Source organism: Poecilia mexicana, unplaced genomic scaffold, assembly GCF_051168715.1.
Source record: "Poecilia mexicana isolate PSO_F unplaced genomic scaffold, ASM5116871v1 scaffold_17, whole genome shotgun sequence".
NCBI lineage: Eukaryota > Metazoa > Chordata > Actinopteri > Cyprinodontiformes > Poeciliidae > Poecilia > Poecilia mexicana.
This window is the reverse complement of record NW_028263386.1, coordinates 28,064,691-28,091,016: the sequence shown is the minus strand read 5'-3', so window position 1 is coordinate 28,091,016 and position 26,326 is coordinate 28,064,691. Positions and strand designations below refer to the sequence as shown.

The 26,326-nt window shown below is 38.7% G+C and overlaps 1 protein-coding gene across 9 annotated transcripts in view; it reads right to left on the bottom strand.

Annotated features, from left to right (window-relative positions):
• mast3a (microtubule associated serine/threonine kinase 3a) overlaps nucleotides 1–18,422 on the bottom strand; it is a 49,490-nt gene extending 31,068 nt beyond the window's left edge. Inside the window, exons 1-6 of one of the 9 annotated variants that reach the window (XM_088014385.1) lie at nucleotides 18,129–18,422; nucleotides 14,402–14,433; nucleotides 9,253–9,341; nucleotides 8,501–8,573; nucleotides 3,656–3,676; nucleotides 3,399–3,480 (exon numbers count right to left, since the gene is read on the bottom strand). In XM_088014385.1, the coding sequence (XP_087870511.1) occupies nucleotides 3,399–3,480; nucleotides 3,656–3,676; nucleotides 8,501–8,573; nucleotides 9,253–9,341; nucleotides 14,402–14,433; nucleotides 18,129–18,188 (357 nt within the window). In that variant the 5' untranslated portion in view covers nucleotides 18,189–18,422. Of the gene's footprint in view, nucleotides 1–3,398; nucleotides 3,481–3,655; nucleotides 3,677–8,500; nucleotides 8,574–9,252; nucleotides 9,342–12,109; nucleotides 12,562–14,401; nucleotides 14,434–18,128 lie in introns of those variants that run through there. The other 8 variants (XM_088014390.1, XM_088014382.1, XM_088014383.1 and 5 more) reach the window with 8 other exon arrangements.
• Between the last annotated feature and the right edge of the window lie 7,904 nt (nucleotides 18,423–26,326).

Genomic DNA, 26,326 nt, shown 5'->3' with positions numbered 1-26,326 from the left:
TTAGAGCTACTAAAATCACATTAGCAGCATTGAATTAAATCTCCTGTTTGTTGCGCGTCTCTGCGCAGTGCAGCGGATTTAACTCATCATACAGGGTCGGTCCAAGGCTGAATGAGGCCATGAGCAGAATTTGACTTAGGGGCCCCTTTTGTTGCTAAAAACATCAGCATTTCTAACAGCTACTGTGTTAGATTTAATCTGGGAGAAGCGGTTAGTTTAATTGGCCAACTTGAAAAGCAATCAGTTATAATTGCAGTTTACTAATTTGTATTTGTGAACAAACAGAGCTCAAACTTAAAGATTAAACTCACAGCATCAGATTGTAGCTGTGGTAACAAAGCAATCCAACTATGAATATTGTTATTTGAACTTTTACAAAGTAAACTTGCCAGCTCCTTAAAATCTTACATTTAAATGTTAAACAATTTAAAATCTTTTAATTTATGTATGCTGAAACCATTAAATGAAACTTGGCAGCATTGATCATCTCAATAAACAAATGCTACATTTATATATCTGTGCTCGGTGTTAAAATATTAGCATTTATGGGGCCCTTGGAGCCCCATAAATGATTCTGTTTAATCCAATTCTGTTTAATTGGATTAAACAGAAGTGCAAATAATTGATATTCATTTTAATTGGACTTTTTGATTTGTTGTTTTTAAGACTAGCTGTGGGTTTAGATAGCATTTCACTGGCATTTTCCCCTTAACATATAATTAGTAATAATTTTACATTTCCTGTCAACTTAACATATTTTAATAAAAAAACATGGTGGACTATGGAGTGAAAATAGTTTCAAAATATCTGTGCGTGTGTAAAAAGATTTGTGCGTTTGAAAAAAGATTTGTGTGTGTGTAAAAATATCTGTGCGTGTGTAATACTGGATTTGTAAACCTTAAAAATAAAATAAACCTCCTACGCCTATACATGTTGAAAAAGTACACACAAATCACCTGGTACGCACCCACAAAACTGCATTTACACACAGATCCGGTTACAAGTGCACAACTATTTTTGAGACTCATTTCATGCTTCGAGGAAGCTCCCAGATTTGTGTGTAAATGGTGCGTTTACATGCTAGTAAAAGCTGGGACATCTGGGTTTTGCTCTGAGTCTAGTGTTTTTATCCTCTGACGTTTCTCACTGTGCTTGTGCCGAAGTGGCAAATACTTTAGTTCGTGGAAAACGGTATATCTCAGCACTTCCTTGTAATATATTTACAGACATATTGTGCATTTTTGAGCGGTACAGAAGACTACGTGGTCTGAAAAAGGACCACTGGGTGGCGGAATGGTTCGCTGGTCGGACTTTCAACAAATGGAAACGAAAATGGTTTTAAAGTAAAGACGCTATGTAAACTCATCTACCTCAACACAGGTAAAATTTCCACTGTACGCAAATAAATGTAATTACGATTAAGTGAAAATTGTATAGCAGGGCTTTAACTCCAGCTCATAAGGGTCGGTGTCCTCCAATCTTTAGATGTCTATTCTTTAACGCACCCGAGTCAAATCATGAGGTCAGAGGTCATTAGCACGACTCTGGAGGACTTGACTGTCCTAAGCAGCCATTTAATTCAGGTGTGTTGGACCAGGACATATCTAAATGTTGCAGGACACCAGACATCGATGCCTGGATCTGAGGATCCTGTTAGAGGATCAGTGTGTTCCTGCAGCAGCTCCATCGGATCAGAAGGTAGATGAGATCTGAAAGATCCTGATCTTCCAAAAAGTCAAAACAACACCAGACCCGATCCATCAGTCAGCCGTTTCATCCTGTGTAGAGATAAATATAAAATATCTATACACAGAAAGTCAATAAACTAGAATCGAAAGGCAATTTATTTCACTTAATTATATTCACTTGGTGAATAAAGTAAAAGGCAAATCAGAATATCTCACAAACTATATATACAAATATCAGTCAGCAACTTGACTTAGAAATGTGATTGGAACCTTTTGGGCAAAACAGATACTGGAAGAACCACACAGAGATCATTTTTTATGGATTAAAGATTCAAACTGTGCAGAATGAGACAATAAAAATACACAAACTTAGCTCCCAACAGCTAAAGTAGCATAGCTGACATAAACATTAGCTCCCGCTAACAGAAACATGAGGAGGGCAGAGTATCAAAATACCAGACATATAAAACGTAACCTGAAATCATGTCTCATTATAATCGGAGGGCAAAGCCTGCAGGTTTAGCTCCTACTTACTTCAGAGGACAGACCACCGGGACGCTCCGTCTTGCTTCTGGGTTTCCTGGCTATTTTTCCAGCCAGCGAACCATTCTGCCACCCAGTGGTCCTTTGTCAGACTACTTAGTCTCCTGTACCGCTCAAAAATGCACAATATGTCTGTAAATAATTTTAGGATATTATAAGGAAGTGCTGAGATATACCGTTTTCCACGAACTAAAGTATTTGACACTTTGGCACAAGCACAGTGAGAAACGTCAGAGGATAAAAACACTAGACTCAGAGCAAAACTCAGATGTCCCAGCTTTTACTAGCATGTAAACACATCATCTACACACAAATCTGGGAGCTTCCCCGAAGCGTGAAATGAGTCTCAAAAATAGTTGTGCACTCGTAACGGGATCTGTGTGTAAATGCAGTTTTGTGTGTACTTTCTCAACATGTATAGGCGTAGGAGAAGGTTTATTTTATTTTTAAGGTTTACAAATCCAGTATTACACAAGCACAGATATTTTTACACACACACAAATCTTTTTACAAACGCACAAATCTTTTTACGCACGCACAAATCCTGTTATGCACGCACAAAACATTTTACACACACACAAATCATTTTACACACACACAGATATTTTGAGACTATTTTCACTCCATAGTGGACCGCCTCGCGCTTGGTTTAATTTATCGTGCGATTAATTGATTTATCGTTTATTGCGACAGACCTAAGTACAACAGCTGTAAGAAGCTTCCAGAAAGAAAACAACAGTTTTTAGCACGGTCTTCTTAATTTCAGACTGTTACAAAAATGTAGGCATCAGTACATAAAGAGACATTTAACGTGTTGCAGCAAAGTTTTGATATGTCAAATTCTATCCATGACCTGTATATGGCAAAACATTGAAAACATTGATCATTTTATTCCTCAGAGAGACTCTAGTCTGTAAATGTACTGTACAGTTAAAAAGTCGATATTTCTTAGTAGATTTTTTTTCTACTGTGAGCAATCAGAGCAGATTTACTACTCAGCTAATAAGCACCAGAGGTTTACAAGATAGCACGGTCCAGCTATCTGACTGCTGCAATGAGTGTGACTAACACAGGAGCTAAATGCTCCCCTGGTAGCAGTTTGGCTAAATAGGTTGAATATCTGATGAAGAGCATCAGACACAGAGTGATGTGTGGAGCTGAGCTTACAGAAACTGATGAACTGGGGGCGTTGGTGCAGTATCCAGAGGAGGGAACAGACGCCACAGACCATCGTCGCCCATCCGCCCTGCTGAAAAAAAGCAACAAGACAAGCAGCTCAGTGGTCACACCTGAAACCTTCACATCCTGTTCATGCTCTGCACTTCAAAAGCTTCTAGAAGCATATCTGAAAAAACATCTTTCTATGCAGGTTTAGGCTGCATGTAGACAGCAGTTGGTGCACCGACCCGTCGGTGCTTTCTTACCTTTCGGTGCGGGCCAGCTGGCTACAGACACAAACAAGGGAGGAAATACAGAGAAATAAAATTAAACAGTGTTCATGGTAGAGGCAGTCATTGTGTTGTTCAGTGTGTCCCAGCTCACAGCCAGTGGCTGGCTGATATAGCAGCTTCTCAACACCCACCCAAACTGTTGTCACACTGGAGCACCCAGCTAGCTCATGGTTTAACACTGCATCAAACACACACAGAAAATGGATTCCTATCCTTTGCTGCCCTCAATAAATCTTCCGCACATCTCCTCTCACTTTTCCTTACTCTGAACTCTGAGGATGTGACCCAGTTTCCCTCACTGATCCAACCCAAGGTGACACAAGCTTGAAGGTTTTGCAGTGGAGACATTTGGCTCAAATCACAAGAAAAGGTTCATGTGCATTCCATTTGCCATCATTCTTCAAGGGTATTTACATAATCCATCTTCTGAAGACATTTGACAAATATAAAATACAATTCCTTTTCATCTACCTGATGTTTACGTACGTCACGGAAATTTTTACCAAAGTGGGGCGCTCCTTTGGGGGGCCTTTGGTCGAAAGTAAACTTTACACCTTAAATGCACAACAATACCAGTTTGGACTTTGAGCAACTTGCTAAAACTGTATTGTGTAACATTAAAACATGCCTGGCTGCAACTGTATCGATGGCAGCTCTCCTTCTATTCAGTGTTTGTTAGCTTTTGGCGCAGCTCCGTTCTCCTGCTACAGGTAGCTTCACTACATCAGGTCAGCGTTACACCGGCTGATGACGTTGCTGTGAGATTCACTTTGTCTGGTGTCTGATTTTCAAATATTTTATGTTTATAGAGGATTTTTGTACATATGTTTTTTCAATTGTGTGATCATGTCAAAGCAGCAACTTACATTAAAAAGTGTTTTATTTCCATAAGAAGGTTGCCCGCTTCCATGGAAGGACAACAGAAAATTGCTCTTATAAACATGTAATTACTAAAATCACGATACCCTGACTTTATGTCCTTCTGAAAAATGAACCCATTTAAATAAAGAAATCCCTCGATGGATGATATCACGATAGAGAGCGTTCATTTTATAGAATTAACACCGGTGCTGTAAGTGGTCCGGTATGAAACGGGTATGATAGAACAACGGTACTACCACAGCACTTTTAAATTTCAATAATCAGAATACTGAAATTGTTTCCGTTGTTTTAAAAGGTTTAAGTTTATTCCCCGTCAATACGCTTCCCGACCGCCCTACGTTTTATAAAAAAAAAAAAACTCGCACATTGCGCAAAACTCTGAAACAGGAGAAGCAGGACATAAAACGGAGTGACGAACTAGATGTGAATTATGGCATAAAAACAGAGAATCCGACTCTGAACAGTGAAAAATCAACACATGATGTGAAACATGACGATTAGGCGGCGGAGCAGGTGATGAGTGAAGATTACTGATGGTGAGCGACAATAAATGATAAAATTAATCTAGCAACAGGAAAGAAACCAAAGTGGACATAGCAATAAACCAAGAGAGGACAATACTAGTCAAAGGAAACTAAATGGAAATGAATGAAGAACAAAATGCAAGAATAAACTAAGAATTTAAAGTAAATACAGAGAAATAAACTGGTATGGCAAGACCTTTCGAGCAATAACTAATACAGAGGACTGTATGGCAAGAATAAACAGACACTATTTCCAGATAAAAGGTAAAACAATATTGTTGAAGTGCCATGGGTTTGTTGACACCACATCTAATACTGAGAATAAATATATCTTACAGACCATAACAGTAAAGAACCTATCACTCATTTATGTTTTTAATTAGATTTGATATATTTATTTCTTCAATATTATTTTTCATGTCAGTGTTAATGTCATGGTGGTGTTCAGTGACTCCATGACACTTTCAATTTGACTCATTAGGATTTGATTAAGAACCAGATATGTTCTTTGTAATTTCTGTCCAGTAAAACCATTAATCTATAAATCAATAGACAGGTCTATATAAAGATATAATCCATGTTCATGCCCCATATCTGTATGGCATTAAAAGGATCTGGAACTTTTGTTTTTCCACTGAAAGCACTGGTTTGCACAGTAAATGCCATGTTGGTGAAATTTTATGGATGATACGCTGATGTCCCATTCTCCTGAAGGCAGCTGTAACAGTTATGGGCTAGGCAGCTAACTGCGATATCAGAAACCGGTTCTTTGAGGAGCCTGAGGTGTGAATGAAAACACAAGGAAACTGTTTTAGTTAGTGTTTCGTGCCAATGTATTGAATTTTTTTTTTTTGGGAACAGGGAAAAACATAAGGGGAGAAAAAAAACAAACAAAACAATTACAAATACACAGTGAGAGACAATTCAAAATAAATGCAAAGATCATAGAGTTATTTTCCTTTAGCTCGCCATCCTTTGGTTCAGAAGAGGATCTGATCCATCATATAAAAAAAACCCGACCTAAAAGGCCAGAAAACCCATTAAGTATGTTATCAATGTACAAACATACAAATACAATATTAAATGCAATTATTAAATATCTAATAATTAAACATTTCATTTCAATTAGGTTAAATTAACCATAATTTAAATAAAAAAGAATAATTTCAATCAATTAAGGTTAAACTTGAAAAGTTGAAATCAAAGTTAACTTCCAAAATATCAAAGAAAATAAATTAACTCAAATACTCAAGCAGTGTGAGGAAAAGAAATTAAATAAATATACTGCGCAATATCAATTTAAAATGTAAATGTAGCTACATCCTATTTTATACGTTTCATTTCAAAAGTGCCAAAACACGCACAATACCAGCAGTTTAGTTACCTTAAAGTAGGGAGTGGGGCACACCCAACAGCGATCAGCTGTGACAGCCCAGGTACAACGGCAACTGTTCTAACAAAACAATGCTCCAATGAGCAATCAAGCAGAACTGGATGCTAAACAGATACTGCTATGCTATGAACAAAACTCACCAAGAGTGCAAATCAGTAGTTTCAGAGATTTGGGTTGAATTCCCAGAGTGAAATTATCAGCAGGACGCCAACAGTCAGCCACAATCACAGTGAACAGGTGATGTTGTTTAACCTGGCTGGAGGCGGGGCTTTAAATAAGTTGAGGAGTTTGGGGAAAACAGGAAGTGGGCCCGCAAAAATAAAAGTCTTAATTGACTAACTGCGGGTTACACAGCACAGAGCTGCTCCACCAGAAACTGACAGAAACACTGAAGTGCAGAAGAGTTATGATTAATGTAGTCACAGTTCTATCCATGTTTTAATATTGCAGAGCTCAGTCGTTTCGCAAATAGATCAAAGTTTAAACTGCTATTGTTGTACATCTTTTATCTGGTCATTTTGTGTAATATTTAACAACTAGAAAATGGCACAGAATAAGAATATTTTTTCCACTCTGGTTGGTTGCCGTTAGGCCTACCGATTTTAAGTTGAATGTTCATTGCATTTTTTGTAGACACTTGTGAATTTCTATTCACATTGCTTTTTTGTTCTCTGGGAAATTATTTTTGATGATAAATACAGAAACAAGCATAAAAATCAAAACATCTACAATAGAGATAGTAACATTAATAATAAAATAATTGTCAGTGCAAAATAGCCTACAAATTCTTTGGTGGGGGGGTGATGAGGGACCTGGATAAAGGCTAGGGGGCACTGGCCCGATAAAGGTTGAGAAACACTGGTCTAATTGCCCAGCAGCTTTTTTGCATGTTTGAACTGGTGACCCAAAACTAGACGCTAAAATAAAAGTAGATGCTAGGAAGTTTCCCAGCATTCTCTGTTGAAACATAGGCTTACTGTTTATTAGAAACATGCAACTACATAAAGCTCGTCTCAGTTATTTTTATTGCACTAAAACATGACTTTCCTCTCTGCTTAGGCAAGCCAGCACATGTACAGCTAATCAGTGCTAGCATAACATAATCACAGCAGAACTTGTGTGTGTACAAAACCAGAACAGCTGGCGTTGAGGCAGGCTGTGTCCAGGAGAAATTTAATACTGAAATTTAATCTGCCGTTCAGCTGGCTGAAACTTCCCCCTCACTACAAGAAGCACAAATTTGGAATTCTGGAAATATATTAAAACGCACACTGGCAAAGTGTCAAAAGTTAAAGAGCCCCACCCATCAATGTTGGCAACCCTGTTTAAATCTATAGTTAAGAAGTAAATACCATCCAGCAGATATTTACTTCTGCTGGAAGTAAATATCCAGCAGCAAGTCTATACCAGAGCAGATATAGACTTTTTTTGTGTTTGCTTTTTTTAATACACTATTTGTTAAGTATTGTCAACAATGTCTTACAATAACAACAGGTTATCAAGTTTTTCTATGAGGGAACCCTGATTCATATTCCTCATACCATGACCATCTCATGCTGGATCTAGCCTAACAGACTTCATTGCTAATATTAAACAGGACTGATTCCAAACAAGTCCTGCCAGAACCGTGAAGTTCCACGGAAACACTGCCAGCTGCTCATTGGTAAAAAGCTATTATCCGCAAGTTGAGAAGACGAGGAAAAGGAAAGATCTGTGTAAAAGAGAAGTGTAGCATGGCCATGTGATATGAAAGCCAGCTAACTTTCTTTGGAAAATTTGCATGAAACCATCACCAACCAAGAAAGGAAACCCTGTGTAGTGGTAATGGTGATGACTTTATATCTTCTGATCGATCAGCTAAGACTTTTGTCTGGTAAGCAACACAGGGGTAATTTTATCAGTGGCTTCTTCTTGAATCAATTGGTTGATTCCCAATTCCCAGTTTGAACTGTGAGAAAATCTGCTGCTGTGATGTGGATTTGCTTAAGTGGAACTGAACAATAAAAGCATCTGATTTACCTGCGGGCGAACTGGAAGTTGGAAGAGGTGCTAGTGGAGATATTCCTGGGGCTTTCTGAGGGACTGCTTCCAGCTGGAACAGACACATCAAATCTTACTTAAAGGGGCAGTATTATGTATTTTCCAGGCACACAGTGCCATTTTATAGCACAATCAAGTAACTATGTTAACTTCAGTTGTCATAAAAATGCTATGTGGTAGCAGTCCAGCTAGTCCAGGGGTGCCCAAAGTCGGTCCTCGAGGTTCCGGCATCCTGCACGTTTTAGTTCTCTCCCTGGTTTAACGCACTGCATCAAATGATGGCTTGTTAGAAGGCCTAAGAACATTGACATGCTGAAAAGGTTTATATTACCACCAGGGAACTAAAACATACAGGATGCTGGCCCTAGAGGACCGACTTTGGGCACCCCTGAGCTAGTCTGAAGGAGCCGAGTTGCGGGGGAAGGGCTCTGTGAGGCAGGATCTCAGCTTGGAAACTGCAGCTTTAACATTTGTTGATATTAAGAAAAGCTACATTCCAACCATATTTACATAAGTTAACCAGCTAAATTTGTGAGCAAAAGTGTGTTAAAGGAAGTTATGAAAAACAAGATAATGAGAAAGGGGAACCCTTGTCATGTTTTCCTAAAGACACATGGAATCAAAACAAAGCTGAGGGAGCATGTATGCAACAGCACACATCAACGCCTCAATCCATTCATTCCAGACTGCCAAACATTAACGCGCACAAGGTAGAGTAGATAAACAAGTACCTGTTGCGAGATGAAGAGGTGAAAGAGGTCGCGACAGGGTGGGCGACGGAGTCCCGACCGCCAAACTCCTCCTCTTGTTGTTACGGGAACTGAGAGAGAGCAGGGATTCAGGGAGGAGAGATGAGGTTGGCTCATGGTCCGCTGATGATCAACAAGTAGCATGTGGTGCTCACCAGTCTTATCAACACAGCAAAATAAAACGGCGTCAACCTATGAACTGAAGTGAGTTATGGTGATAAGGGAAACACCAGGCGTTTTATGACACCTGCATTACATTTATAGACATGCAAAACTGGAGAACCAATATAATCATTGTTATCTCTTAATGGGCTACAATGAAGCCTATAACAGCATTTTTCTGAGAAGCATAATTCGATATACGAATAATGGAAAAAAAAAAACAATATATATGGTAGCAAAAGAGTGTTTATTTTAGCTGAAGTAACCCACCCAGATTTAGTCCCATTAAAATCCTGACCCAGTAACCTTAAGATCAAAAGTGACTCTGTCCACTTCCTGCATGACTCCTCTGCATGCTCTGCCTGCAGGCTTTGTAACACTTCATAGAAACTGCAAATTAGCTCTCTGTACATTAGTCCTCGTCTCACTTCCAATTCGTTTTAGCTTGGGTATAATTCGTGGAAAGAAGGTGGGTGTAATTCCATGTTGCTTTCTGCTCCTTATCCTGGCAATGCTGACTTTCTTTCAGTCTGGCGGCAATCTAAAACTACTGAGCCAACGAGATGTTAACAGAGTCCGATGTTTCTGGGTCGGTGCTGAGGCAGATTCAGCCACTTATGTGGCCTCGACCCCAAAAAGGTTGAAGAAAAATGAAGCAATCAGGAGCCTGAGTTTGCCTAAGATTTGTTCCAATTTTATTTTTATCAGACAAAATAAACAAACAGTCTGTCCTAACAAAGAAACAGACAAGAATGTGGAAAAGTAGCAGTGCTGTATCACACCCAGACCACGTGAGCAGCTAGCAGCTAGCACTTCCAGGTCTGTTTGCATTTGGACACAACACTGGACTGTGGGATCCTCACAAAAGGCCAGTAACGTTAGAGATATGAGTAAAATGTCAGATTTGATTAGTAGTGGATCTGAACCCATACTTTAGCACACCTCAACAACTCTCACTGTCCACAAAGGTGAAGCAGCAATTCTGTAGGAATCACTGGATCGCATCATTTTATGATACAAACTTGGCTCAAAATTACTGCTGAAAATCTTTGATGAAACAATGACTATTCCCATGTGCCCTGCTAATCAAACTGCTTCTATTACAACACAGGTATTACAACACACAGGTGTTGTAATAGAAAAATCACATTTTACTCAGTGAAAACAAGCAGATGAAGATGTGGCGCTCATAGTGGCTCTGCTGTGTTAGTTCTGATTTGTTCTTTTTGTTTGACTTTTGTTTTGTTGTGGTGTTGCATGTTTGGACAACCTTTCTTCTAGTTTTGGATGCTGTGCAGATTGAAGGAGTCTGCTCTCATTGTATTGTTTTTACAGCCAGGAGCAGCTAAACCTAAAATAATACCTGAACTTTGACCCCAGAGGAGTTGAAAAGAAAGCTTCGTAGATGCAGAGCAGGGAGAGAAAGAGGACGTTCAAACCATCTCTTCTGTCAATCATAACACGTAAGGATCATATCCAAGACTTTAAGCTCGGCTTTCTGGCCGTAAGTCCAGACTGAGATTTAAGAAGGAACAGCAAAACCAAATGAGGTGGATTAGCAGCACTGGCCATCTGATGGTCTCCTCCAGGACATTACTGTGGAATATCGTCTCCACTGCCTAGATGCTGAGCTGTTAACATAAGGCTGTCATACAGAAATGGTCTTCAGTCAAAGGTCTCTTCTGATACATTGCAAGACTGACTGCTACCACAGATCCTTTCTGCCAACAGCATCTTCATCCACATCAACTCTTTGAAGATACTTGGATGATGTGATTTATGACATTTAATTTTCCGTTGGGACAAATAAAGTATTCTTTCATTGCCATATTCAAGAACTCCCAATGTTTGCCTAGTGTGATGTCACCAGAGGCGGAGGGTGAGGAGGGCAGACTTTTTCTTGAATGGATAATGATTTATAACACAACAGCAATATTAACAGAAAACCATGGCCATGGCATGTTGGTCAGACACTACTTTTACAATCTAAAAGAGAGATTGGAAAGAAAAATAGGGGTGGCATCTTTAAATTTGACGTCTGTGTCTGCTTGAAGCAGGGAGCTCTATTTATCATCTGCAGTTTATAGAATCAATAATTTGCATTGGATGATGAAATCTAATAGTTCTAGAGGCAACTACAACAGTAAATACAAAGATGAAGAAACGTAGCAGGGATAATGACAAAGAGGATCCTCTATAGATCCTCTCTTGTTGACAAAGGCAGGCAGCTCCTTCAGGCATTACGGGCCAGTCTGTTAAGGTTGATCGCATTTACCTGACAATTAAAAGCCAAACTACATTCTCTAACCGCATCAACAACGGATATCGACCAGCTCTCAGTCTTGGTGTCGCTTTATGCGACAGCTGGCAGCAGACAATGCAGTCCGTCTGTGTTAAACACACACATGCATAAACACACACACACAAGTCCTAACAGGCCACGTTTCTCCGTAGGAAACAAGATCTAGGGCGGATGAAACCGACACTGAATGACTCCCAATAAACGTCCATTTGATAAATGTAGAAAAACACTGAAGAAATGGTAAAAAAAAAAAAATACTGCTTTTGCATGGTGTGAATCGGCTAAGCGTTCAACAATTGGCTTGTAAATACAGCACAGCAGCGCTTCATAAAGATCACCACGTATTTATATTCCCAAACAGCATTCGTTCGTTACCTTTTCGACCTTCTCATCATTGCTCCAGTCACAAAACTGGTTTTGTAGCTGGGCAGAACGGTCCAGTAGTAGCTTTGGTCGGACATATTGGTGGTCACATATAAAGCCAGTGAAAATATGAGAATCAGTGTCTTCTCAGAGTGGGAGCATCATGTTTAACAGTCTCTCCCCGTGACTGTGTTGCTGGCTGTGGTTAGGCCACTACGCAGAGTCCAACAGCGGAAACTCCATTCAGCTCCTGGACAAACTGACCCCAGGCCCGCGGCGGGGCAGCTCGCTTCTCCTGAGTGACTGGAGCGGCCATGTCCGTTCAGCTCAGTTTTCTTCTCGGGAGCAGAATTTCAGTAACGCCGTTTCTGTCCTCCGAGAAATGCAGCATCATACAGCGGTAGGTTCGTCAGCTCGGAGAGGGATACAAACTTTCCTTCAGCAGCACAGTTCTCTGAACTGCGCAGCCGCGAGAACAGGAACAACGAGGAGGCGGGACTAGTGGTGCTTTCAGGAGCTACTAGAAAAACTGGATTCACCACTATTCAACAAAATATGAATCGCGCAAAACAGTGTTCTTTGTAATTTTGTATTTTTGTGGTACACAAGTTTTACGAACCCACAGATCCTAACAGCTAATATTATGGCTAAAATGATGTCGAGATTACATGGAAAGTAAAAGGTTTATAGCTTTGAAATCCTCAAACGTCCAAGAACACTGAAAGTTACTTTTTGTCTGGATAAAAATGGCAGAAGTCTTTGCTCCATACAACTCATATCTATCATAATTACCTTATAAACGGTCTCTTACTAAACTATTCATCCCCAAAAGCATTTTTAGATTTTCTGTCATAAACAACTCTGACTAAAACTGATTAAAGCAAAGTAGTATTGTTATTATTAATTATGAATCTGAAAAGTGGGGTAGGTATACATACTCCCTCAATACTGTGTAGAACAATATTTGCAGCAATTATAACTGCAAGTCTTTAAGGCTTGATGTATCTAGAAACAGATGTTCTTTTACACAATCCTTCCAAAAGACTTGTAAATTTAGTCACATTGGATGGAGTGTGTCTGTGACATCAAAATTAAGTGTTGCCAAAGACGAAAAACTGGATTTATGTCTGAGCTTGAACTCAGTCATTTCAGCAGATGAATATGGAATCTAAACCATTTCAATACCGTTCTGGCTGCATGTGGAACTTTGTGTTGCTGAAGGGTGAACAGACCCACAGTACAGGTATCTGTATCCTCTGACATGTTTTCTTCTGTATGCCCTGTATTTAGCTCCACCCGTCTTATTTTGAGCAGTTTCAGTTTCCCAGCTGAAGAAAAACATTCCTATACCATGATGCTGCCACTGCCATGATTCACCATCAGGAAGGTGTGCAGTGTTCATTTTCTCCTGCACATAATTGTGTATATTTCCATGCTCGTTCCATTTTCAAATAATGGGTGACTGGATGTTTAGATGGAACAGAGCTGCTGGTGATATTTTCAAAAACTAGAGATAAAGTTTTATAATGTAACCCTGATTTAAACTTCTCCACACTTTTCTCCCTGACCTGTCTGCTGTGTTTTTTGGTCTTCATGACCCTATTTGTTCTCTAAAAAAAACTTCTTGAAATCATCAAATCAATGTGTTGCTTGCCTGAACCACCTTTGTGACCCAGCATGGCCAGTTTTCACAATTCCTTAAAATCAATTTAATTGTAATATTTCTATTCTGTCAGAAGAGCTGTGCAACAAATGTGATGTTTTATGCTCTACTCAGATTAGAGGTCGCTCATACATTGAGGTTTGTCTGGCTTGGCAACAAATTCACATGCGACTTCCTTCATGCTGTTTACATATGTCATTGTTCTAATCCTGACGTGCAAAGTTGAATTCCAACAAGAACCAACCTTGGGAAAACCCACTGCTCTGATAAATGGAATTGCATATCAAGTGCAAATATTCCTGCATCTATCTGATTTAGACATCCAACAACTAATTTTCAGCAAAGAGAACACTGAGCTTATTATCATAAAATGATCTCTGAACTGCAGGAAGCAGAGATGTTCTGCTCTAGATTTTTTTTTTTTCTCCATTTGCAGAAACCTGTCTGGGCAGTAAGACAGCCTGGTCTTTCAGGCACATTCAAACCTTCCTGCCTCACCAGAGGGTCAAGTAAACAAATACTTGGTGTGAGTGAGCACAAGAAAGCTGACAGTGATAGTGATCTGGCTGATCTGGTTTGAGGGTGGCAGAAAGGGCAACCGAGGCTGACAGGGTGCACAGGAGAAGCAAGACAATACTTACACATTTCCCCTGCGTGGAAGGCTCAGCTCCTTCTGGAATAATGATTGAAAAGAAAAAGGAAGAAAAAGTTAAAAGTTAGTATCTACTAAAGAAAAATAAATAGCATTTCATGAATACTTGTAATCCAGATATTAACATTCTTCTATTATTTTAATAGTTCAAACCTTGATGTTGACACCCAATGAATAAGATATTTAACATTTTTCCATTTTTAGCGTTTTTAGAGACAGACTTTTTAATCACTTTTTTCATGTTCAGAAGACAACATTCACAGATTGCCATGTCTTTAAACACCATGTGAGAGGATTGTCATCTTGTGAGGGATTTTGCTGCAAGAGGATCTGGTGTGCTTCGCAAAATAGATGACCATGACGAACAAACACCATGCTGACATATTTATATAACATTTCAAGACATCAGCAGGGAGGTTAAGGGTTGTGCACAAACTGGTTTGTTAATTAAACAACTTCCCTAAGAAATTTGCCAAATTAGTTGCCAAGTGGCTTAAGGACAACTATGTCAACATATCTGACTGAAAATGTCTGTTTAATGTCAGACAGTGAGGAAAAATACAGAAGTTATGTCTTTTTTTAAACATATGTTAATATTTTGTTTCAGCCACATGCTGAGCATAGACAGATGTGGGGGAAATAGTCTCTTGACACTGTAAAACATGTCTAATGAGTTACTTCTTCTTTGGATTATTTCTCTTTCTGTGGCTGTGAATATACTTTTTTATAACCCTCTTTGCCCTGTTGAAAAATACTGACGATATGAAATCTGGAGAAATGAAACCTGTTTAGAACAACTGGTTACTCAACATTTAGGCTGCATCACATTTAAAAACATCATTGTCACACCAATAACTCCTCCCAGATCATCATTCTGTGATAAATACCCACACATGAATGCCTATTTACACAGCAGTTCTTTGTTCACATCTCACCAAGAGATCAGCATGTGTGAGCTTTCAGAACATGAAGCTCTGATCATGTAACCAAAGGGGCATAGACATGTTCCAATGTGCTGTTACACACAGGATCCACCCCCCACCCAGCTCCTTGCAGGAGGGAATTAAAACTGCTGGCTGAGAGTGACTGCCATTCGTTTTACTGTTGAGCTGTCAACATAAAGCGCCAAATCTTAGATGTACATGCAATACATATGAGAGAAAAAGGGATGCAGTGTTTTGATACTAATTGTTAACACCATGACAATGAGATAGCAAGGTCCAATGAAATCACATTTCACAGCTTAGTAAAAAGTTTTATTTAAAAAAAAAAATGCAGAGAGAGAAGTAGGTCAGTTATGCTAAGTTGAGTTTGACAACTTTAACGTGTAGATGTGTTGCAGAATTCGGTGTGTTAGTAAAAAAATAAAAATTAAAAAAATAAATGTATAATCTACTGAGATAGTGTTCTGCTGATGACTACCATCAATTAGCTAATGAATTACTACTGTGTACTGTGTTCAGATGATCACTTAATAATGGCAAAATAAACATCAGGCCTGAAAGCATACAGGCCTTAATATTTGTGTGTGGGAAATGTTTCTGGAGTTTTTTTTATTGTTGAATCCTGATACACTTGAACATAATCTCTTTTCTGTCAGCTAATAAAGCTGTTGTCAGTCAGTTGTTATGGCAATGGGTCTCTGTGTAGCATGGCTGACATAGAAAAGAGAATACAAGTGGTTCTGAGTTCAATGGTTTTTCTGCATTACCTTAGCTGTGGTGCACTACACTAAATTAATAATAACTACATCTCCAGGTTTCATTTGGTTCACAGGATTGTTCTAGTAGTAAAAGTAAAAGTAAAAGAATAGTCTTTTTTCCCCTCCAGTATTGTTCACATGCATGAAATTTCCAGATGAAAACAATAATATGCAACATCTCCACAAATCAGCAACATGCACCTGAGCAATGAGCATACAATACATGTTTGGGATGTGCCCTAAATTTGGCTGAGCATGCATGCTGTTCAGATGTATTCAGTTCTTTAGATACAAGAAAAGTTGTGCTGCATCCTCAACATGATATTGCCTACAACTAATTTTTCTGGAAAACATTGGCTCAGATTAGACAGACCATGAAAAGACACCAGTGACTTTGATCTATTTGTATCTGCAGACTTTGTTACAGCTGCTGCTGTTCTTTGCTTTGCACATGGGCACAATACCACTCATTCTGCTGTCTCATTTCAACCTTGCAGCCATTACAGATCTGTGAGATGCCCCTAAGCCAACCAGAAGCTGCATAGCCTTAGATTGAAAGTATAATCTAAAAAGGGATCAGATGTGCAATATTGCACAATGAACTGCCTTGATGCAATTTCTGATAGGCTGCTACATTCAACATGTGATGTGTTCATGCTTTCTTTCCATGGCAATTATATGTCCAATCGTGTATACATGGTATATGTGTGTATACATGGTATAGAATTTAGTGGCTGAGATGCCAAATCATGACACAACAATAATATGACATTGCATGTTTTCCTAACATTTTGCAGCCTTAATCAAAACAAAGAAATCAAGTCCATCGTATAATAAAAAAATAAAAGCTGCACACTGAGCCTGGTTCGGCTGGAGGTTTTTTCCTGGTTAAAGGAAGTCATTCCTCTCTTTATTTTATTTGGCTGCAAAAACACTTCATTACTCAGTTTCTATTGCATTTATATTATCGCCATTTTAAATCCATTTTCATGAGAATTTATTCTTATTTGTTTATATCTTTATTTTGTTTGCTGTTCCTAATATTTTAATCCATTAGCCCATTTTAAAATTAACTTGAGTCAAAGACAGTAAAAAGCTAAAGTTGGACTTATTCATCAGATGGCTGCTTTCTGTCATTCCCACTTGTTTTCTTTCTGCTGCAGCACAAATATAATTTGCTACAGCACGACCCAGTTCTTTTCAGAACAAGTGGGCCTTGTAGCCATTAGTGGCATGAATACAAATCATACTCCACAGCTACTGCATGCAAGTCCAGACATATTAAATAAGACTTTCCTGGTTATGACACTTTAGCAATGGCTGCTTGAGGCCATCGGAACACATTTTCTTTGTGACTAAACGTATTCAAATGAAGGCATTTCTGCATAGAGACAATGTTTGGACTCAAACCACCATCCACATTCACCAGGACCAGGCAGGGTTGCACCTGATCTATATACCATGGATGTATGCAGTTAATGTCTGGGAAAATCCCAGAGCCATATTCTCTCTGGAGAACAGACCATCTACCAATGCAGCTCACATGTACATGAATATAGGAGACAAGAAGGATTCCCATTTAGAATGCTCCCTAGCAAACATAGCACCCAGTAAAATGATAAAAGGGATTATTCAATCAATCCCTTTCACAGGGATCCTTTGGGGGGGGGGGGTGCCCCAATTACCAAGGCAACCACATCATCGAAAGCAACAAGGAAAATTTTAGAATGAAGAAGGAAAACGGTATTGTCAGACCTGACTGATCCATTTCATTGTTTACCCAAATTAGACTGTTAACCCGTTCGTTCAGTTCATTTGTTCTGATGATCGGAAGAGAAACATGATCTGCTGCTATAATTAACATTTCTGAAAGATCTAATGATAAACTGTCAGTGAGCTACTGAACTAGAGAGTAAAAAACACAAATGAGTCTCTACACCCAGCATAGTAACCAAAACCATTCAGTCTGCCTGGAAACAACCGAACCGAACCGAGCCGAGCCGAGGCTGTTTACCTGCAGCCCGCGGCGTCTCAGGATGTTCGGCTCATCCATCAGTGAAGAACAAAAAGACATTCAGTTAGTCAGTTAGTCAGTCAGCCAGCCCATGCTGCGCTCTGTCCTCTGCGCAGAAGCTCGGATTCTGCCATAGCCGCGGTAATACTGCTACTGCTCGGCCGCTACAGTCTCCAGCACCACCAGTAGCTGTTACTATATTCCGCTCTTCCTCCTCCTCCTCCTCCACTTCCTTCTCTTCATCCCCCCGCGGAGAGCAGCAGCACTACACAGCCAGGACCCAACAAGGTGTTCGCTTCAAATAGTTGATCAGATGGATGGAACAAAAGCAGGGGAAACGGAAGAGGGGGCGGGGCGAGGCTGACCTCAATTAACAAGAGAACACAGAGAGACACCAGGTAGGGAGGAGGCTTGGGGGCGAATCTATTGCGGCTCTCACATTAAACGTGTCGTATTACACATGGAAGTACTATCATTTCAGAGAGTCTAAACTGTAACGGTTGACCAACCCAGTTCCTCCTAGTAGATTATAACAGTGGCTCCACTAAGGAGGGCCATGGCCCCTTGAGAACCCTGATATGTTCATACAAAAGCACAGAGAGTCATCTTCTTTAATACAAATGCAAAACTCAATAGACAATATAAATTAGAGTATAAACACGCCCAGGGTGGCATCAGAAAGGGGTGGGGCACCCAAGGACTAGAAGATAAAATATACCTTAGTTGTCTCCTCAACATGCCTCATAGAGTTTCCCTGAGTTGATGCTGAGTACTGGCAGACTACTCTCTCTTGACTACTACTGCCTTTCTCTCTTGCTCTCGATGAAGGCGGATGCTTTTTTTCCTCTGCTCCCTCCCTGCCCATGCCTGCCCTGCTCGCTCTGTTTTTGTCCTGTCTTTTTCTATATTTTTAGAGCCTTTCTTTGCACATCCTCCAAATCTACAAATTATGGATCTGGTCAACCGATCTCTCAATGCAATTGATAAAATTTTCGACGTCTGGGCACAAGAGAGCCCTCTTGTCCTGCGGGCACACACCCGGCAGGATTCACCCTGGATTTATTCATGATAACAGGATTTCTGCTGTTTGGAGCTTGTGGATTCCTGGCTTATCGACAAATTTGTGACGGACTTGGCTGAACTAGCGAACACTCAGCAGTCTGAGTGTTCGCTATCTATCTATCTATCTATCTATCTATCTATCTATCTATCTATCTATCTATCTATCTATCTATCTATCTATCTATCTATCTATCTATCTATCTATCTATCTATCTATCTATCTATCTATCCATCCATCCATCCATCCATCCATCCATCCATCCATCCATCCATCCATCCATCCATCCATCCATCCATCCATCCATCCATCCATCCATCCATCCATCCAGCCATCCAGCTATCTAACAAAATGTTTTTTTTCTTTTTATTTACCTATTATTTTTATGACTCTGGTTCTACCTTCAATCATTGGTAATTGCATAAGTATTGCTTTGAATGAAAAAATCTGTCCGCCTGGAAATAATCTAAAAAAATCTCTAGAATGTGGTGTCCTACCCATTCAAAGATGTGACTTAGAAAGCAACGTTCTTAACCTTGGTGAGCATTTCTTGGAAGGCCAGGATTACTATGCATTTAATAGTTAAAATATCAACTACTAAATTGTCAGTTAATTTGGTTATGCTTTTAAGATTTTATTGTTTTTAAAAAGCTATTTATTCAGTGAATTTGGAGAGTGTTGAGAAAATAAATTTAAAATAAGCTAGTTTTAAAACTTAACATGTCTTGATTCAAATGGCCTAATTGTGGTTTTGAAATTAGTAATGTATTCTGGCTCTTTGACCTTTATTTTACTTGTAGTTACAGCAGATGGTTTGCTAGGATCGTTTGAACTGCCTTTTGTCTGTGGGAAAACAATACAGTGGAAGTTCCAGCTTTTCACACTCATCTGTGAAAAGGCCGTAAACACGGCAGGAGTTTCTGGCTTGAGAGAGGGTCAGAGATAGCTCCTGGTTGGATGAGCAAAGATACACCTTATTTGAATAAATTAAAGATAAGAATACGCCTTTTACATATAAAACTTTCTACACAGAAGTAACAGATCAGATTTGCCCTTGCAACTCTCCAAAGATGTCTTTGCACGTCTTTGCTTTTCTTTCTTTCTTTCTTTTCCATTTATGTCAGGTAAATGAATGTATGTCTCCGTTGTTCTGCAGTTTCTGGTGTAAGTTTGTGCATTGTCTTACTTCTAAGTTTATGCATTGTCTTATATTGGATTAAACTCTGTAATTCTGTGACGTCAACACGCATTGTTGTTTTCCTTGTGGCTACACGTGGCCTGCCGAGAGGACCTGGGATCCAGAGGAAGAGAGAGAGCCAAACTTTTTCCAAAGTTAACCTATTTTAGAAAATTTCTTCCTTAACAAGAGATAATGCACAAAATGTGATATTTAAAATATTCAAGAACTTTTAAGACAACATTTAAACTAGGCTCATACTTTATAAACAAAAAAACAAATTTGACATTTTGACATCTGGATTTTATGTGAGAGCTGGAGTCTGGGGGAAGGCCCTTTGCAGATCCTTCGTTTGAACATGGCTGCTTGGACTTGTTCTTGAACAATTGTTGTTTTTACAGTATTTGGTTTTCTTCTGAGCATGCATCACTTTTCTTAAACAATCAGTTTTCATCTGCTTTTGGCTTTGTTTTGTGGTTGTCACAAAAATGCCCTCTGGGTCTGACTGAAGGCAACCCAAGTACCGCCAGTTCTGTTACCCCAGAACCTTAATTCTACAGAAAAACAATTTGTTTCTATTCAGAATTTTTTAAATAGCTTGTGGAAGGTGTCAAAAGATAAATGCTAAGTTTTTTTTAATTTTAACCTTTATTCCAAGCTAAATAAAAGCTAAACATTTAAAGTACATTTTTATTGACTTTAAAACATGACACATCCCAAGGTTGGGTGGGGCCCTGAGAAGATTTACATTTTGGAGCCAACTTCAGCTAAGACTCTCTCCTTCCTGCCAGCTTTGCACCATTTATATCTCTTTTAAAGTGTTCATGCTTGATCATTATTTGTGTGCCGCATATTTAACACGACTTGGTTTATGATTAGCTACTTATTAACTACCTTAAACTGACTGCATGACAGAAAGTGTTTTACATGACTCTGAAATCTGTTGCTTATCAGATGTCATCATGCTTTGAATTAGCCTGTGTTGAGAAAATAAATTTAAAATAAGCTAGTTTTAAAACTTAACATGTCTTGATTCAAATACCCTAATTGTGGTTTTGAAATTAGTAATGTATTCTGGCCTATTGACCTTTATGTTACCTGTAGTTACAGCAGATGGTTTGCTAGGATCGTTTGAACTGCCTTTTGTCTGTGTGGGAAAACAATACAGTAGAAGTTCCAGCTTTTCACACTCATCTGTGAAAGACCTTAAACACGGCAGGAGTTTCTGGCTTGAGAGAGGGTCAGAGATAGCTCCTGGTTGGAGGAGCAAAGATACACCTTATTTGAATAAATTAAAGATAAGAATACGCCTTTTACTATAAAACTTTCTACACAGAAGTAACAGATTAGATTTGCTCTTGCAACTCTCCAAAGATGTCTTTAGACGTCTTTGCTTTTTTTTCTTTCTTTCTTTTCCAAGTCTGTCAGGTAAATGAATGTATGTCTCAGTTGTTCTGCAGTTTCTGTGTAAGTTTATGCATTCTCTTGTATTGGATTAAACTCTGTAATTCTGTGACGTCAACATGCATTGTTGTTTTCCTTGTGGCTACACGCGGCTCGCCGAGAGGACCTGGGATCCAAGAGGAAGAGAGAGCCAAACTTTTTCCAAAGTTAACCAATTTAGATATTTCTTCCTTAACACCTGCTCACTGAGCACAACAGTTAGCAAACCCAATTGGTTTTCAAACTTGCATCTTTGTTAAAGTTGAATTGGGTGTAATGCAACTCCCAGAACCAAGCTCTAACCTCTGAGATGGCGTTATGTGTGACTAGTATGAATATGTATTGATAATTAATCTGAGAACAGAAAAGAGGCAACTGAACCTAATTGCCTTTAGCATTTTTGCTACTCTGAGGCTAGATTTTCTTGTGGAAAACATGAAAACGATGTTTCTGTTTTGAATTTTTAGTGAAGAACTCACTCAGGATTTAACTATAAGCAATTCAGTTTAATCCAATATATCATTTATAAATATATTAATTGAACATTATGTTGAATTAAATAGGACTATTGTTTGGAAAATACACTCACAAGCTAGCATTTGTGGTCTGAGATATTTAATTTCATTCATGTGAGTTCAATATGTTAAGAACAAAAGCAGTTGAAACCTTGAACCAGTCTAAACAACTAGTCTGACTCTGTATGGGCACTTCACACAGTTTGATTCTCCACACCCAGTGGAGGTCATCGGCTCTCACAGACAACATTAAATAATTTCACTCTGAAATTGCATCACTTCATAATTTTAAAATAATTTATTACATAACTAGAAATAAAATCATTTTATGACAATAAAATGATATAATAAATTATGAAAAGATGTTCTTTTCTCTGACTATCTCACTGTGTGTTGCAGCAGTGTCTGGAAAACAGCATTTCAATAATGACACAGCAGAGTCAGGGAGTCATTAGCTGTGTTTTCGAACACACACAGGAAATTGTCTGCAGTCTCTCTGGGACACCAGCATGGACACAAGCTTCAGTAATGATTAACAAGTAATGACCTAGCAATATTACATTTTGACTGTTAAAACAACAATAAGGCTAAATATTTGACTGAGTGTGATTCAAGCTGTTACATTTTCCCCATTTCTTCCAACTAAATAGATTTAAATATTCAAAGAATTTGAAATCATGTTATGATTGCTGCTCAAAAACATTTAAACAGAACTTGAAAGTGGAATTATTAAACATAATTACTAACTTATGGGAAACACACTTGAAAACCCCTCATTTGGCCATTGGACAATGAGCAACAGCTTAGTTTTTATACTTGTATTCAGTTCACATAATCATGCACAATTCACTTAAGTCAATATTTATTCAGCCACATTAACAGTGAGAACAAATTGCATTGCTTGACAGTTGGGTAGCCATATCTTGAGTGAGTTCTATACACAATGTTTTATAAATCAAGCTTAAAAACCAATTTGTTTGTAGTTGTCTTTGAATATCATTAATTTTAGTTTGTATTCCATCCATCCATTTTCTTTACACCCATGTCCCTAGTGGGGTCGGGAGGGGTGCTGGTGCCTCCAGCAAACATTTCAGGCGAGAGGCGGGGTACACCCTGGACAGGTCGCTAGTCTGTAGCAGGGCAACACAGAGACAAACAGGACAAACAACCATGCACACACACATTTACACCTAGGGAGAATTTAAAGAAACCAGTCAACCTGACAGTCATGTTTTTGGACTGTGGGAGGAAGCCAGAGTACCCGGAGTGAACCCTTGCATGCAGAGGGAGAACATGCAAACTCCATGCAGAAAGACCCCGGGCCAGGAATCGAACATTCCTACATTTATTTTATCCTTTTATTTCGTCACTGCAGAGTAATTTCTTGTCTGTTGTTTTATGTTTCTCTCTGTAAAGGTCTTTTTCTACCCCTTAAAACGAGAAAAAGAAACAGAACCAAGAAACCACAGTGCCTTCTCGCTTCAGGGACGTGTGCTATGTGGCTACCACACTGTATCAAAGTGCATCTGTAAACATCTGAATCCAAACACATGTGAGATGACATTTCTAGTTATCTGATGTTCTAAAATTTAAACTGAAGTGAACTGAACCACCAAGACATCCCAATGACATGGGGTACTTGCTAGTATCTTAGTGGACTAAATTTAGTGTTTTGTTTCATTAATCATTTCCCAGTTATTTTTTAAATAATCTTCATCAGAGAAGAGCAGTTTTCCTCAACTGATTCTTGAAATATGCTAAAATATATCCAGATTTATCTTGAAATACCATGGAAGGGAAATAATTTATTTTTCAAAAATATTTTGATAGATATTGAAACAAATTAATGTATCCACATTAACATGGTTTATCATAGCTTTTCTATGCTGTAGATTAAATCAGAAAAGGAAAATCAGTAAGTGTAAGATTGTTAGAATAGCTATCAGAGGACAGAACAACTGTGCTTTGAAGGCACACTGAATGGTGCTGCCTGATCCGTTCATGTCACCCAGCGGTGCCACAATGTGCTTTTCCATAAACAACAATAGCTGGTTTCTTCTCCAGTGATGTCACGTGTCCTTTTATGTTAGCATCAGGGATGTGAGCTTTTCCTTGTTCTTCTCTGAAGCTAAACATAAAAAGTGGCAATGACACCATCAAATCAGTTTAGTGTATAACTCCACGAGTCTCCATGAAGCTGCAAAATACTGTAACTGCTAGATGTATTCATCTAGCAGTGCTGTCTGTGGAGTGTAAAAATTATAATGATGGCATGTTTAAAGAATTCTATGAATTGGCTAGTTATTTAGTATTATTAATGTCTAAGCTGTTGTTTCCCAGTCTGGACAGTGAAGGCGTTTTTACAGGGAAGCGGTTTTAGCTCAGGTGTTAAACTTACTGTTACTGTGGGTGGATTCCACTGAAGTCAAACTGTTAATGCTCTTGTTAAAATGAGTCACCGCAACACCAAAACAAGGAAAACAAAATCACATTGTAGTACTTAGACAACAAGGGTTTTTTTCTGAAACCGGAAGAAAATCTTAGAAAAAAATAATTTTGTTTTGTGTGTTCTAACTGAATAACACACATCTCAGGGGGTAGATGAAATGATAGCACATAATAACTCAACTGCATATGCTCACTCTAAAAGTTGGTTGAACCACTTTTTATTTCAATTTCTGTACTCCGTCATCTTTGGTAGGGGGCCTGTAGTATCCTACAACTTGACTCTGTCCTGTGAAACGTCTCCAAACCTATCTCCAAATTGCAAGGACATCTGGTATCCACAAATCTATCCAGGAGATCTCACAGATCTTCTGGACTCTGGCTCAACCATTCCAAAACTTTAATGTACAAAGTCACTTTATTGTGGAATTGGATGCAGATTTTAGTAAGAGTCCCTTTTTTAGTTTCTTTAACAGATACCTAAAGGCTTTGGCTTTTAGCTTTAACAGTTACTTTTTAAAAAAAACTAATTTTCACAGTATTTTTCTCCTGGTACAGAATGACTTCTTAACCTCATGCCAGCAATGTTAGATCATCAGCAATGCAAATCTCTCCATTAATTGAATCAGGAGACAGACAGAAAGAACAGGTACAATCTTTAGTACCTCCAAGAATGTTAACTAAGGACCACACTGTCTCCTTCTTATTATTAAATTAGTAATATTATATTTTGGTGTTGCAATGTGTGCACATCTAATGTGCTGAGTTCATTTTGTTGCATAATCCAGTGAAAGTCACCACTTCATGCTGGAAAACGGAAACATATTTAATCAAAGGACTGCAGGAGAGAACTTTATTAGTTAAAGTTGACCTTATTTAATTTTGTTATTTAATATTAACGTATTATTGATGCTAAGTTAAAGATAGTTTTGCTTAATTGTTTTTTTGGGCTGTGACAGACTGGAGACCCGTCCTGGGTGTACCCCACCTCTCGCCCGAAACGTTCAATGGACATAGGCACCAGCAACCCTCCCGACCCCACTAGGGACAATGGTGTACAGAAAATGGATGGATGAATGGATGGTTTTTTGTGTTGCTTAGCTAACTTTGTATTTTTTTCGTTCATTTGTTATGCTGTACCTCCCTCATGTGGCAAATTTAGGTTACTGCACCCTTATTTAAGCAGCCTTTGTTCTTTGTCTGCAGGTCAGCTTTGTTTGAGTTCGCTTGCTGTTTAGTTGACCTCAATAGAGTTGAGTCCACGTCCATGTTATTTATCATTTGACTTTATTTGCATTGGAGTTTTGACCCTGTGTTAACTACTTTTTATATTATTCAATTGTAGCTTTTTTTTTTTTTTTTTTTTTTTTTTTTTAATTTTTGAACACCTTTTGTCCTTTTTTTACGCTTGGTTCCTTGTAACACAGACGATGCCAAACAAAGGATAGTTCAACCAGGCCCACATCAGAAATTATAGATCAGTATTCTGAACTAGAAGAATTCCAAGCTGAATGTAGGATACCTGACGATCTTCAAAACATAGTGTCTTTTAAAACCT